Raw genomic sequence first — 15,125 nt, forward strand, 5'->3', positions numbered from 1 at the left:
GATAGATAGATGGATAGATGGATAGATAGATGGATAGATGGATGGATGGATGGATAGATGGATGCAAAAGATGTGAATAAGATGTTCAGAATCGAACCCAGAACTCTCTGCTCAAAAAGCAGGCACGCTGAGCGCTACACTACAAAACCTAACCTGATGTAACTAAGCATGTGTTGGAATCAGCAGCTCTTCAGCGTGTGTTACCTGCGAGGCAGAGCAGCGTTTCTTCGAGGGATAAACCAGAAATTTGTTGAGAAGGTCCACGGCCTGAGGAGGTGTGTCTGGAACAACCTCCTTCAAAGGGATGGCAGGATTCTCCTTGAAAGTGATTTTGTTGTAGTCAGGTAGATCTACCATTTCCTGAAAAACCAAAAGGTTATGGGGTCATGAAATCAGGTGTAGGGTCAAGTGTGGGAATATGAAGATCAGTGCAGGTGATCTCACAGGCCATGTTTCCTGTGTTGGCGTTCCGAGCACCCTAAGGACGCAGCACAGCTGCTCAATGTCGTTTTCACCAGGAAACAAAGGAGATGAGTTCAGGAGCTCGGCAAAGATGCATCCAACAGCCCTGAGATGCACAAAACACAGACAAACACACACACAAACACATGTTAACCAAGATGCCTATCACTGTCTAGCACTGGCCATCGTTAGCTTTCGGTGCCATCTTTTTTCAGCTGTGACCTCATAATAACGGTCCAGTGTTAGGCAAAGTACAACCAGGATATTTAGCAATACTGCAGTGGCAATGTGTAATAAAAGAAGTAATAATAACTTTTTTTTTTCTTTTTTTTTTTTTACCACAAGTCGATGTCTTCATCATACTTTCTGGCTCCATACAACAGCTCAGGAGCTCTGTACCACCTTCACAAAGAGAAATAGGGAAATGACGTGATTGAAACTACATTTATGTGTGTAAAACATATCAATGAAATTCTTATTTAAAAAAAAAAAAATTTAAACATAAAGTAATTGATTGACAATACCAACAGACACATTTTAAAGAATTAAAAAAAGCCCATAGAATGTGACAGGACCTGACCTGATTTTTTGAAACAATAATCCCCCCACATTGTGATCAGTTCTGGTACATCACAATTTACAGAGATTTAAAAATGTATTGAAAAGGGGTCCTGCGTAGAAGTTTTGGACTTTAGTACTACAATAGATTAGATTAGATTAGATTAGATTAGATTAGATTAGATTAGATTAGATTAAACTTCATTGATCCTACAGTACGGAAATTGTTGTACTGCAAATATATACAGTATGTGTGTGTGTATATATATTTTTATATATATGTGTGTGTATATACATACATGTGTATATATGTATATATGTATATATGTATATATATGAGTTAAATGCTAAACAGACTGCACAATGTAAATAATAATAATAATAATAATACAACAACATGGCAAAATGCATTATATTATAATGTTATATATCATTTCTGAATATGAAATGTATTCATTCATTCATTGACAGGATAGGGTTAGGTTTAGTCACACTTATGTTCAACTAAGAGTCTTCAATTAACCTTCTTAAATTATGGACTTTTGGGGAGGGGGGGGGGGGAAACGTATACTTTTATCTGTACAAACCACTGTATGTTGCTGCCACCTAGTGACCGGAGGCTTGTTATCATTCAAACATTACAGCACTTAGGTCCAGCGTGCCATATTCCATTGGAAGCCCCTCACGCCCCCCTCTTGCCAACTCAACTTGCCCGCCCCACTATTTGAGAAGTATTGATCTAAACACACGGCATGATCTAAATTACAGTCACCTGGTGGCCACCTGGTGACTGTACAGCCTCTTTTCCTGTTCACTGAAGAGTCGAGCCAAACCAAAGTCTGCGATCTTGAGGTGACCTGAGGAGCTGATGAGGAGGTTTGCTGGCTTCAGGTCCTGAGCCCCACCGCATGCACACAGTAAAACAGAGAAAGACAGGTAATTATTGCTGCGAAGGTTAACCTATCTATTATTATTATTATAATTATTATCCATCTATTCTTGAAGGGAGACTTGATGTGTGATTCTTACCCGGTGCATTATGTTGTTGTGATGCAAAAAGGCCACGCCCTTCAACAACATTAACATGTAACCTTTGACCTGAGCTGGCGTCAGAGGTTCCTGATAACCTCCGAAAGGTCAGAGAGCATGTAGTCAAAAACCAGGACAAAGCCTGTACCATGAGGAAAGACATCCTTCAACTTGACCACCTGACAAGGAGCGAAATGTGAAGAAAAACGAGGGAAAACGTTGAACATCACATCCCGTGGACCAACATCTGACATCCTCTGACACTCACATGCTGATTGTCCTCTATCTCCTGCAGTGCCTTGATCTCCCTCAAAGCCTGGTTCGGGATACCATCCTCGAGTCGCCGCATGGCCACTTTCTTAAGAGCCACAGTCTCTCCTGTCTGACAGAACAACAACTTCAGATGAACACGTCCATCAATTCATGGTTGAACCAATCAGTTCTGACAGAAAATCCTCCACATTCTGTTGTATGCGTTTCCAACGGGAACACTCAGAGAGTGAAGACAAAAAAATATACATAACTGAAAGTAACAGTGGAGCAACACCAGCTCTGCTGTAATGTGCATTTGTGTATTGTTTTCAAATGTGAACTGTGTGACAGCCATACGATGTATTTGGAGTTACCTCGATGTGTTTAGCCTTGAAAACGATGCCGTGGGCTCCTTCTCCAATCCGACCCAGGATACTATACTGCTCCATATCTCAGATCTCAGTCCCACAGACAGCGTCTTAGTTTTCTTTTCTAAAACACAAACGTCTTTTTTTTTTAAATAATCTAATTTACATCAGTTTGGTAAAGTTTATTAAGGTTTAAATTTCCTTTCACAATGAAACAAGTGCTCTATTTAAATCAACTAAATAAAATCATATATTAAGAGGAATTTAAAACGCGTTTTTCGCGTTACCTTGGTAACCGTGTGGCTCGGATACCAGCTAAGCCAGACTAAACTTTAACTATGACATGATGATAACAAGCGTATGACACAAACGTAACACTGTCATCAAAACGTCTTAAGGTTTCTACAAACAAATCTAACGGCGATCATTTAAAAAAAAAAAACACACTAGTCGACGTTTAAACGAGCTCCTGTTTAGCAAAGTGCAGCCCACGGTGCGACAAATTTGAGGAAAGTATTAGCTATTCTGGAGGGATTTAGGATAACAACAATCACGCCACCTTTAACTAGAATATATATACATATATAACGGTATCATCACGTCATCTTGTTTGTATTTGGAATTTGTTACGTATTTAAATACAGCTGCAAGTGGGCGCGTCCTGTATTTGCGGAAGTACTTTTGTAGATGGATATTTCTACTTCCGGTTCGCAGACTGAACGTGTATAATGTTTAAAGTGTGAAGTAGTTCGTGACGTTTTGCTAAGTCTTGTGTGACAGTACGTGTTTAGCGTCTTATTAATTACGCAGAGAAAAATAAGGGAATATGTCAGTCCCGGCTAAGGGTGACGATAACGTGAAGCAGAAAGTGTTACAGTACGAAGCATTTATCGATGAGGTTCTGAAGCGAGATTTAAAGTAAGTGTGTGTTTGTTTGTTTGTTTGTTTGTGTGTGTTATATTTCCTTTGCGTTACAAAGACACATACACATATATTAAAGTGAAGTGAGCAGGCTACAAACTGTTTTATCAAGGTTCGAATGGGAAAAGAAATGGAGTAGGGGTGATCCTAAAGGAAGAATATTCAAGAAAGAAATGGCAGAGAAGTATGTTAAATTGGTGCAGGACATGTATGAGAATAGTACAACAGTGGTGAGGTGTGCTGTTGGAAGGACAGAAGACTTCAAGGTGGAGGTGGGACCACATCAAGGATCGGCCCTGAGCCCCTTCTTGTTTGCTTTGGTGATGGACAGATTGACAGATGAGGTCAGACAGGAGTCCCCATGGACTATGATGTTTGCAGATGACATTGTGATCTGTAGTGAGAGTAGGCAGCAGCTAGAAGAGAACCTAGAGAGGTGGAGGTTTGCACTAGAAAGAAGAGGAATGAAGGTCAGTCGCAGCAAGACAGAGTACATGTGTGTAAACGAAAGGCAGAACAGTGAAATAGTGAGGCTACAAGGAGCAGAGGTGGTGAAGGTGCAGGAGTTTAGGTACTTAGGATCAACTGTTCAGAGCAGCGGAGACTGTGGAAGAGAGGTGAAGAATAGAGTACAGGCAGGATGGAACAGCTGGAGAAAAGTGTCAGGAGTGATCTGTGACAGAAGAGTGTCAGCTAAGGTGAAGGGAAAGGTTTACAGGACAGTGGTGAGACCAGCCATGATGTATGGTTTAGAGACAGTAGCAATAGGCAGAAGACAGGAGGAGGAGCTGGAGGTGGCAGAGTTAAAGATGCTAAGATTCTCTTTAGGAGTGACAAGAATGGACAGGGTCAGGAATGAGGTCATTAGAGGGACAACACAGACAGGAAGGTTTGGAGAAAAAGCTAGAGAAGCCAGATTGAGATGGTTTGGACATGTGCAGAGGAGGGACAGTGGATACATTGGTAGAAGAATGTTAGAGATGGAGCTACCAGGTAGGAGAAAGAGAGGAAGGCCAAAGAGGAGATATGCCACAGGTTTTACTGTAAGAGTGTATGTAGGAACGATCCCCTTTGATTTGTTTGTTTTCAGGAGGGTGTTGGAACAGAGAGATGACATTTTTGAGAAGATTTCTCAGTATCTGCAACTGAAGAACGTCATACACAGTTTACAGGTATAAACACGCACAAATTCATTGTAATTTCTGTTAAATATTAGATTTTTAGTCAATACTTGCTTGTTAAAAGTAGTAGTTTCTGCCCTCAGGTTATCCATAAATTATGTAGCCATCAATTCATTAATAAAGTGATTTTCCAAACATTTCATATGTGGCGTGAGGCTTAGTCCATGTCTGTGTGTTTCCTGCAGGGCCTGGACTCTCAGCGGCTGAAGACAGATGTAGATCTGGGCTGTAACTTCTTTGTCAAGGCTGAAGTGTAAGGTTTGCTTTGTGTAGTTTTTAGATGAGCAGTCTAAAAAGAACATTGATGACATAATCTGTTTTTAGTAATGTGCATAATAAAACTATCAGTTCTATGCTGTTTTGAATACATAATTCAAACAATTAACTTTAACTTTTATCAGAATAGAAAATACTAAACCATCAGTTATACCTCTGCCGTCCATTAGGGAGGACTCGTCCAGGATCTTGGTGGCAGTTGGTTATGGTTTCTTTGTTGAGATGACTCATAACGAAGCCCTGAGGTTCATCGAGAAGAAGACCACTCAGCTCACATCGTCTGTTCATCATATTTAGATTTTTAAAATCTGAAACAACCTCTGTGGGGGGGATGGTCTCATGAATAAGAAATGCTAACTTGGCTATTTTTGTGTTTCAGCTTCACAGAGGTACTCACCAAAGACTCCGCCAAAATAAAAGCCAACATCCGCATGGTGCTGCAGGTTAGGGTTGACCCTGTCATTTTTTTTTTTACATTTTTATGTCTTAGTAAATGAGTTTACTACTTTAGTAGATGGACACAGCAGCTCTGTTGGTCTGTACTTAAGTCCTCTTAAGTTTTCTCTGTGGAAATTATTATGCAGGCGTTAAGGTCTTTCCAAAGATTTATCAATTGAACAAGTCTTTAAACAGATATTACCAAGAGTCTGAATCATCTGCTTGGCTGTCGAGTCATTTTGTTTTCTCTTTTCCTCAGGGTCTGAGGGAGCTGCAGGGCATGAGGGACCTGCCCGAGACACACAGAAGGGATGTTTTCTAGCTACTGTGGTTAGGTGGGAAACTAATAATTCACATCTGAAGAGGAACAGTTTAATTCTCCACCTGACCGGTGTACAGCACGAGCATTCGCTGCGAAATCAGGCGCTGGTGGGGCTGTAGCAGACATGTTTTGAGACATGTTTTGTCAGCAGGACTGAAGCTGAGCATTGCAGCCTTTGAAATGCCTCTGAGTGTGCAGGAACCTCCACAAAGAAGTAGACAAATGTTTTAAGTAACTGTGTTAAACACATTACATCGTCTTACACAGGGTTAACAAATGTCATCTGAAAATATATCTACAGTGTTGCCTTTATATTTGATTTTAAAAATAAGAATTACTGTGATGAAAATCGTGTCATTAAGAAATAAATAAGCAAATTTACATCAAATGTGTAATTTTTTTTACTTTCTCACAATTTTATTCAAAAACTTATTAATTGAAACAATTTATAATAAATATGGCAAAGTCATTCAAAGTTAGGCCAAAGAGGAATTTAGTTAAATGGTAAAAAAAAAAAAAACAGAAAAAATGCTAATAGTGTTGTCTGAGATATTGTAAAATCACTTAAATTTAGCAAACAAGGTGGATTTCGCAGTTTAGCTCAAATGGACTAAACACAAACAAGATAAAAGTTGTCTTAGCCTTAACATGACCAAAAAGTTGCACAAATACTATAGCAAAACTAAACGTTTGGTATAAATTATAGCAAAAGAAAGAAGAAAAGTTAGCTTACAATATTGCGTAGCTTATATTGCAAGATTGGTGATGTCACAAAATAGTGGAATTTGCTGGTAAGTAAGACCAGGTTTGGCTTGAAATAATTTAAAATGCTAATAGATAGATAGACAAATAGATAACACTTTATTAATCCCTCAGGAGTTCCCTTCAGGGAATTTATACGGTGCAGTGTTATTTGGGTGGCGGTCGTGGACACTGCTACCCCCGCGACCCGGTAAGGGATAAGCGGATGAAAATTGATGGATGGATGGACTTTCACGCTACACTCAACACGCCTTTATTTTTGTAGTGCTTGCCGGAAGTCTGTCGGTAGTGTTATTGACTTTCAACTTGACGAGGTTTGAGTGAGGGGGCGTCTAGTTCTAAACAGGAAGATGCGGTAGAAAAACACCTGAGGGATGAAGTTTTTCTCCGCAGGAGAATGTTGCTTTCCGCTCGCCGACTCTAATTCATCACCGGCAATCGTTATCCACTACTTCGGCTTGGAGTCGAAGCTTCGAGCCTCGTCTGCCCGACAGCAACGACAGCAACTGTCCATGGATTGACGCAGCGCAGGGAGGATGCTACTCTAATTGCTATCACGCTAGGCCAACGTCCACAAACTTGTAAAAACTTCAGCGACAGGTTGGTGTTTGAGTAGCTGCGGTAGTGACCGCAAGAGAGTAGAGGCTAGCATCGGTAGTGGTCGTTCCAAGTATTTATTACTTATATAATGGTCTTCTGGCAATTACCCTGATGCTAAACTACGCTAAATTAGCCATCTAGCCTAACGATAACACTGTTAGCCTAAAATGCATACAACTACTTTATTCCAAGTTAGGTAACCCAATTTGTTAGCCCACCAATTGCCACCATCTGTACCATTTTAATTTAGCTGAAAATGGTGCCCTGTTATATAAAAATCATGTGTACAATTGCCGTAATGCATATGCTGTTAATGTTCAAAACAGCTGCTCGACTGTTTATTGATCCGGATCGTCCAAGAGTCTGAAGAGAGCAGTAGCCAATGTTAAGGCTTAGGTGTTCTACGAAAGGAATTTGTGAAGGCTACATAAACAGTTATGAAGTTGGTAAGGACGCTTAGCAGGTCAGGTGGATTAAGAACAGTGATGGAAATGTTCTAATTCGATGGAAGGCAAATAGTATTTGCAGAGAAATAGTATGGCGCAAGTTTTTGAACAGAATTTGCAGAGAAATAGTATGGCGCAAGTGTGGAAAAGTCATTTGTACAGCTGACGTACCCGTGTAAGCGTAGAAATGATGAGGTGGTTGTGGAATTTTTTTGACCAGGTTGTTTAGCACAATTCAAGAAGTTGAGAAGCATTGCAATAACTGTTTAAGAAACAGTCGTTAAAGTCTTGATCAAATAGCAGCAGTTTTTTAAGCCCTGGAAATGTAGTATAGATTCAACTATTTTGGAAATTGCCAGTAGTGCAGAGAAGGTCAAAAGGTATTGCACTTTGTTTTTTTTTTTTACGAGACGATTCCAAGAAAGCTAATTATTACTATATTACTAATTTGGTATTTTTGACACTTCACCTTGAAGCTATATGTTATTTAGCCACTTAGTTCTCATTTTTGTACACATCATGCTTTCACAGTTCCCCACTGTTTTGTGATCAGCCTATTGGTTTGTTTTTTTTTTTCAGCACCAGGGAGTTAGCCGTGAAGGTCGGCGCTGTCTTCATTAGTCTACATTGTAGCTGGTCACTGTTCGACATGAGGGCAGCAGAGCTTCAGAGGTAGAATGTATCTCCCTTCAGTTTTCCACAACAACAACAACAACACAAGGCATGCCAACAATTAGCATGGAAGATCTCTGATCTCTTCAGGAATCCACAATTTCTACAGAAGTGGAACAAATGAACGGTAAGACCTGATGGGTAATTGCATGTGCATTTGTTTATTTGTGCCTGTGTGTATACATGTGTGTTTGTGAGAGAGAGAGAAAGAGAGAGAGAGAAATGTGAAGGAGCTTTCACCTTGAGACTCACTTCTACTGTGCGCTTGATTGGTTAGCTTGGTAGCGTGTTTAAACCTGCTGTTTAAAAAGGTGATGCTCAGTGTAAAACTGAAACAAATTGTTATTGAGCATTGAAGCTCCATTGTATTAGATGAGTTGGTTACCACCACAATGTTAAGGATGAATATGTAGAAACCCTTTAATGAAAAAAAAAAAAAATAGTGAAAAGTTAGTTAGTTTTTGCAAGTAGCTAAGTCACGATTATAGATTTCATTGGTACGATCATTGTCAGAGAATTTATCACGACATCTTAATTATCATCGTTACTGCGCGTTAATTAATTTCGCAGCATTATGCCTGCGTAAAATTCCATGAACACTCCAGGTCTTAAAGTTTCGTTAGTTCTGTTTTTTTTTTGCTGCCAACATAACAAAATGCGTAGCTCGACAAAGTCAAGTAACCGAAAAGTACAAGAAAAATGGGAACACTTGAACAACACAATGTAACTCCAAGTCAATCAAACTGTCCGCTTAGGAAGCAACACTGACTGACAATCAATTTCACATGCTGTCGTGCAAATGGAATAGACAACGGGTGGAAATTATAGGCAGTTGGCAAGAGACCCCCAACACAGGAGTGGTTCTGGAGGTGGTGACCGCAGACCACTTCTCTGTTCCGACGCTTTCTGGCTGATGTTTTGGTCACGTTTGAATGCCGGCGGTGCTTTCACTATAGTGGTAGCATGAGACGGAGGTTACAACCAGGTAGTGCAGCTCCTCCAGGATGGCACATCAATGCAAGCTGTGGCAAGAAGGTTTGCTGTGTCTGTCGGCGTAGTGTCCAGAGCATGGAGGCGCTACCAGGAGACGGGCCAGTACATCAGGAGACAAGGAGGAAGCCGTAGGAGGGCAACAACCCTTTCGGAGGACCGCTACCTCCGCCTTTGTGCAAGGAGGAACAGGAGCCAGAGCCCTGCAAAATGACCCTCAAGCGGGGCCACAAATGTGCATGTGTCTGCTCAAACGGTCAGAAGCAGACTCCACGAGGGCGGTATGAGGGGCCCGACGTCCAAAGCCCCAACACCGTGCAGGACGTTTGGCATTTGCCAGAGAACACCAAGATTGGCAGTACGCCACTGGCGCCCTGCGCTCTTCACAGATGAAAGCGGGGTTCACACTGAGCGCAAGGTCAGTAATGGTGTGCGGTGGCATTTCTTTGGAGGGCCGCCCAGCCCTCCATGTGCTCGCCAGAGGTAGCCGGACTGCCATTAGGTACCGAGATGAGCTCCTCAGACGCCTTGTGAGACCATGTGCTGGTGCGGTTGGCCCTGGGTTCCTCCTAATGCAGGACAATGCTAGACCTCATGTGGCTGGAGTGTGTCAGCAGTTCCTGCAACACGAAGGCATTGATGTTACGGACTGGCCCGTCCGTTCCCCAGACCTGAATCCAATTGAGCACATCTGGGACATCATGTCTCGCTCCATCCACCAACGCCAAGTTGCACCACAGACTGTCCAGGAGTTGGCGGATGCTTTAGGTCTCCAGGTCTCCGCCTCGTCTCTCGTGTCCGCTCGTTCTGTAGAAGAAGTCAGCGGTCATATTAAATTTTCTTCGTGCACCGTTTTTCTCCATTTTATTTTTTGTTCTCTTCTATTTTTATTGTGATTTGCTAAGGGACTACAGATGCAGATCACCTTTAAGCTACCATCTGGTGTATTGCATCAAACGGTAATGTCTATGTTTGAGCTGTACACTGTCCCATTCTAAATAAATATTTTGTAACAGCGTATTGCAAGTTGAACAAATATATAAATATTTAATATAAAATACAGTAAGTGCTGCAGCCTCTGCTGTCACTTTGGCGTGGATGTCAAGCTGTTCATCTTTTGCGAGAAAGGTCAGTGCTTTGAACCCGGCGTCGAGTGTCGAGGCTGTGTGAAGAATTGTCCCATTCTGCACACTCGTGTATCTCTTTGCCATGTGTTTGGGCAGTTTTGTCAATGGTCACCTTGGAATAAAGAGTAAAACAGAAAATGAACAACGTTGTTCGTTCGAAAGAGTCTATTGGAGAATTTATTGAAGGTTATGGTTGAAGCTTTAATGAAGCTTTAAATGAATCAAGAATATGAGTACACGTTGGCCTCGGTACAAATGCCACCTGTGAGAGTATGTGGCCAAACAGGAATTCAGAAACGGGGAGTATGTGGATACAGCTTTTCAAGGCCTCATAGGAGCCAGAGAAACAATAATGAGTAGATTTCCCATCACTGGCTAACACTTGGTTGTTTTTCCACTGACTCCGTGAGTTTCAGTCAAATATCATTTTCTCATGTCCATAAAGAGTCTCAGTGATCCAGGTCATGGACAAGGTTGATCTAAGAGGCAAAACGTCTTCTTTGAGAACGTTCACACCCAGTTGCCTAACAGAACTGTTCAACCATAATTTTGTCATACACAGGTCTTTGTGGATTACCGATAGCCGTGACACTGAATTTAACTTCAGAGTTCGCTGAGCGGCGAGATTTATAGTATGTGGAAAGCACTTGATATGTGTCAAATTGTCTATCTGTGCCGCAGCAAGTATATTAGCAGCGTTGTCTGTAACAATCGACGAATCCGCTAGTGTTAGCTTCCATTGATCTGCGACAGAGTGAAACATTTCATCCGTGTTCACAGCCGTGTGTGGCTTTCATGCATCACCCAGACGCCAGACTCAAGCTGCCGGGTGTCCGTGATGTAGTCAGAGCTACCTTGGTCGCGTTGGCCAGGGCTTCCGAGACCTTTTGCCTTTGTTTCTTCATGAAGCTGAGGTACCGCTTTCTCTGTAAAAAGGTTGACGCGACGGTATGTGCTATGGCTCAATTGTCTTGATCATGAATCTAAAGCCTTCGTTCTTGACTACGCTGGAGCGGCGCAGGTCCTTTGAGAGTTTGCTGGGAGTTTGCTGACGAACCGATGCGGAGTGCAGAGTCCTGCCGCTGTTTTTTTTGGTTGCAGTTATCATTTTTAGGGGGATGTCCTCACGTCACCTCAACCAATGCTTTGCCTTGATCAGTTTGGGGTTTGATGGCAATCAAGTTTCAACTTCATCATAACTGCTCGGAGTAAGTTATCTAAGCTGATATTGGTTTAGCCTCCAGATTCGTATATGTTGCTAAGGAAACTAGATGTATTTTTGTGATTAGAAATACGTTAGAAATGTCTGATGGGTATCTGCGTGTTGCCGTGGAGACCACTCTGCGTGTGAGTAAGTGATGTAATAGTCATACTGCCATGGTAACACTGACGCATTTTGGCGACCGTTGGTACGAGTGATGTCGGTAATACAGTACATTCAAGGACCCGAGCTCTGACTGGAACTCACAGCTCAGCAGGACAAACAAGGGTGTCTGTGTATGTGTATATCTGCTACTCGGTGTGTTTGTTGTTGTGTATTTTTTGTTTATTTCCACCTCCTGCCGAACAGGCACCTGTCATTGCTCTCTCTCTTCTTCCTTTTACTGCCCTTAAACAACCCAACGAATAAAAAGCCACTTTGTTTGTGTTTATAAAAGCAAAGCTTACATGGCACATCCTTGAGAAACCAATAAGTTGTTTGCCTTAGCCTTGCGTCAATTGATGGTGTAACTGACGGCAAGAAGAATTGTCGGAGGATACCGTTTATCGCCTTTGTCGTCACATATCTTCAAAAAGCTCTCGGAGACCCAGCTCTTCAGAGAGTACATTTTGTCCTTTAGCACCCCCTGCAGGCTCACTGTAATTGTATCAATTACAATTCCACACATTGTCATAGCACATTGATAACTTACATAAGCCGTTGGAACTAAATCAACAATCATGAAGTGGTAGTCGGTAGACTGCAGGTGTAACCTAAATATAACATCATAATGGTAAATGTTGACAAAAAATGTGCAAAACGTCATGCGTCTCTTTGCTAAGAGGATTGCTAAGAGGCACAAGGTTTTTTGTTTTTTCTTTTGTTAACGGTTGTCTCCGACCGTTTAATGATCGTTAAATCAATGAGCCAAATAATGAGTTATGTTCTCGGAAATGTCAGTGTCTTAAGAGCCTTAAAAAACAGCACTCAAACGTATAATAAAATACATCAGTGCAAACTGGAAATAAAATCCAATGTAAAATATATAGCAGTTGAAATGTATGAACAAGTATGTAAGTATATGTAAACTATAGCTGAAATGGAGAATAAACAACTTTAACAATAACTCTTAACTTACTTGATCAAAAAAAAAAACCAAACGTCATTTAAATAAACAGAAATCAGTGCACCTCATTGGTAGTGTGGTAGTCCGCTAGCTGCCAAGTTACTACTGAGTGGTTGATTTTTACCTTTTACCAAGTTACCACTGAGTGGTTGATTTTTACCTTTTACCGGATTTCATCTTTAACACTTCAGCGTGTTTGCACACAATCCTGTGCAATTTAGGCCAAGTGGTACCTTGGCTTGAAGTGTTCCAAGTAGGCGGTGAAAACCTTGGTATTTGACCACTGACAAGTGTTACACACCTAAAACAGTGTGTTCCAGCACATCCTCTGTTATTTTTGTTGAGATCATTTATTCAGTTGAAAGCCAACTGCTCCTTTGTTGTAACTTTATTCTTCAACGGGTATTTGGAGTGCAAGATTTCCAAAAAATACCACTGCTTACTCTTTGCCACACTCCATGTTGGTGCTCCGTGTTAGTCTCCTGTTTGACACTCTGTGCTGCCAATATGACAATGCCAGATTTCCGATTGTTATACAGAATCCATACTCCTCAAACTGATGACTATTTATTTCATAGCAATTTTTATATCGTGACTTTAAATTAGACAGTCAGTCCTTGAGATTTTTTTTTTTTTTTTTACCACTGATAAAAGCCCTGACTGTAGAGTCATCTAGGTTTGTCCTTTTGGCATCTTTGCTTAGGATTTTTTTTTTTTTTTTTGCTGTGTAAAATGATTTAACTAACATCACACATGTTGACGCTTGATGGTGCAGGCATGGATCCGTCCATCACCCTATGGCAGTTTCTTCTCCACCTACTGGAGGACCAGCGTCAGCGTCACCTCATCTCCTGGACCGGAGAGGACGGAGAGTTTAAACTGCTGGACGCTAAAGAGGTGGCTCGACTGTGGGGGCTGCGTAAGAACAAGAACAACATGGACTACAATAAATTAAGCCGAGCACTAAGATATTACTATGACAAGGTACGCTGCAAATATTACCGCTAGAGTACTGACTACTGTAAGAACAACATTTACAGGGCCTTAAGCTACCGTTATTATTTTGCACTAAAGTAGCATTAAATGTCGCTTAAAATACCATGAAGTTTGACCTGGGTCCTCAACCAAGTACTTCTGAGAATTTAAATCAGGGCACGAGTTCAACTAAGAAAAAAAAAAAAAAAAATGTCACGACAGATACAGTTAACTAAGTTCTACCAGGACTAGCACGCGTCCCATTGGTTGATCACATTAGTTCAAGGGCATGATTTACTGCACTGTCTCTCTTCTGTTGTTGTGCAACAAGAGAAATGTCACCGTCTTTAGTCATGGTTCTCGTTTGTCTTTCCTTGTCCTCTCAGAACATCATAAAGAAAGTGAGCGGGCAGAACTTTGTTTATAAGTTTGTGAGTCAACCTGACCCATCCCAACTTGAGGGCATGAGAAACGGCGACGAAGGTCAAAGGCAGGACGACACTGAGCCTTGCAGCCAAGCGATATATCCCGGGGGCACGGCTTCGGCAGGTCGGGCAAAAGCCTTACCACAGGTTTGCGGAGACTTGTCGTCGTTGTTGTTGTGAGGGCCTTTGTCTCAATAATGTCGTCATCAACTGTTTCTTCTTTCTGTTTGACTTGCAGCGCTCGTCCTCCAACAGCTCTCAGAAAAGTTCCAGAAATGACTACATGAAGTCTGGACTTTACTCCACCTTCACCATCCATTCACTGCAGGCCACGCCGAGCACAGCCGGTCCCCGATGTCCCCCGACCAGAGCTGAGCCACCAGAATCCCGCACCCACTGCTAAAATTGACCGCATTTCAGGAGAGGTGAGAGAAAGTCTCAGAGCGTTTTGATTTCCTTTTTGTTTGCCTCTGTCCTCTTGGTCTTCTTTTCCCCCCGGTTTTCTTTCTTTCTTGAACCTTTTATATTTTGTCTTCTCTATAGGGCTGTACCAAATTTACCCTAATATTACAAATTATGCATGCATTCTGGTGTAGGTGTAGTGTTTAATACTGTACAGTAAACCCTTGTTTTTCGCGGGGGTTACGTTCCAAAAAGAACCCGTGATAGGCAAAATCCGTGAAGTAGAAATCTTTATTTTTTTTACAATTAAATACTCAGAAAAAGAAGAGAAAGAACGAACAAACCATTTTACAGTCTCAACCATTTGTTTCACAAATAAAGTAAAATAAAAGTACTTTAGAAACGTTTCAACAAATAACTTCTGTAATGTACTGTCAAATAATAATTTTAATCATCAACGTGAACAGAAGGCTTCAAATTGCGGAGATTAGCACCGCCCACCGTGAACGGGAGAAAATTAAAAATGATTATGAAAAAAATACAAATTACCTGTACAGTCGGACAAATAGTGACTCAGCTTTATTTCACTGCT

General features: G+C 41.4%; 3 protein-coding genes across 5 annotated transcripts in view; 2 read left to right on the forward strand and 1 right to left on the reverse strand.

Annotated features, from left to right (window-relative positions):
* Positions 1 to 3,295, reverse strand: part of cdk20 (cyclin dependent kinase 20) — a 4,650-nt gene extending 1,355 nt beyond the window's left edge. The window contains 9 exon segments of the mRNA XM_008317891.3: positions 205 to 360; positions 445 to 568; positions 802 to 864; positions 1,793 to 1,914; positions 2,050 to 2,138; positions 2,141 to 2,228; positions 2,318 to 2,431; positions 2,676 to 2,793; positions 2,957 to 3,295. Of these exon segments, the coding sequence (XP_008316113.1) occupies positions 205 to 360; positions 445 to 568; positions 802 to 864; positions 1,793 to 1,914; positions 2,050 to 2,138; positions 2,141 to 2,228; positions 2,318 to 2,431; positions 2,676 to 2,750 (831 nt within the window). The 5' untranslated portion in view covers positions 2,751 to 2,793; positions 2,957 to 3,295.
* A 62-nt stretch (positions 3,296 to 3,357) lies between these two features.
* On the forward strand, positions 3,358 to 5,851 carry uxt (ubiquitously-expressed, prefoldin-like chaperone). Its single transcript, XM_008317890.3, has 6 exons — positions 3,358 to 3,587; positions 4,681 to 4,762; positions 4,957 to 5,024; positions 5,218 to 5,325; positions 5,427 to 5,490; positions 5,745 to 5,851. The coding sequence occupies exons 1-6, from the start codon at positions 3,496 to 3,498 to the stop codon at positions 5,805 to 5,807; spliced, it is 477 nt and encodes a 158-aa protein (XP_008316112.1). The 5' UTR covers positions 3,358 to 3,495; the 3' UTR covers positions 5,808 to 5,851.
* A 968-nt stretch (positions 5,852 to 6,819) lies between these two features.
* The window catches only part of elk1 (ETS transcription factor ELK1), an 18,893-nt gene continuing 10,587 nt past the window's right edge, over positions 6,820 to 15,125 (forward strand). Inside the window, exons 1-5 of one of the 3 annotated variants that reach the window (XM_025059592.1) lie at positions 6,820 to 7,169; positions 8,195 to 8,414; positions 13,507 to 13,715; positions 14,093 to 14,278; positions 14,370 to 14,516. In XM_025059592.1, the coding sequence (XP_024915360.1) occupies positions 8,408 to 8,414; positions 13,507 to 13,715; positions 14,093 to 14,278; positions 14,370 to 14,516 (549 nt within the window). In that variant the 5' untranslated portion in view covers positions 6,820 to 7,169; positions 8,195 to 8,407. Of the gene's footprint in view, positions 7,170 to 8,194; positions 8,415 to 13,506; positions 13,716 to 14,092; positions 14,279 to 14,369; positions 14,557 to 15,125 lie in introns of all 3 variants that reach the window. The other 2 variants (XM_025059591.1, XR_003050926.1) reach the window with 2 other exon arrangements.

Source organism: Cynoglossus semilaevis, chromosome 10, assembly GCF_000523025.1.
Source record: "Cynoglossus semilaevis isolate Cse_v1.0 chromosome 10, Cse_v1.0, whole genome shotgun sequence".
In the NCBI taxonomy this organism is placed as follows: domain Eukaryota; kingdom Metazoa; phylum Chordata; class Actinopteri; order Pleuronectiformes; family Cynoglossidae; genus Cynoglossus; species Cynoglossus semilaevis.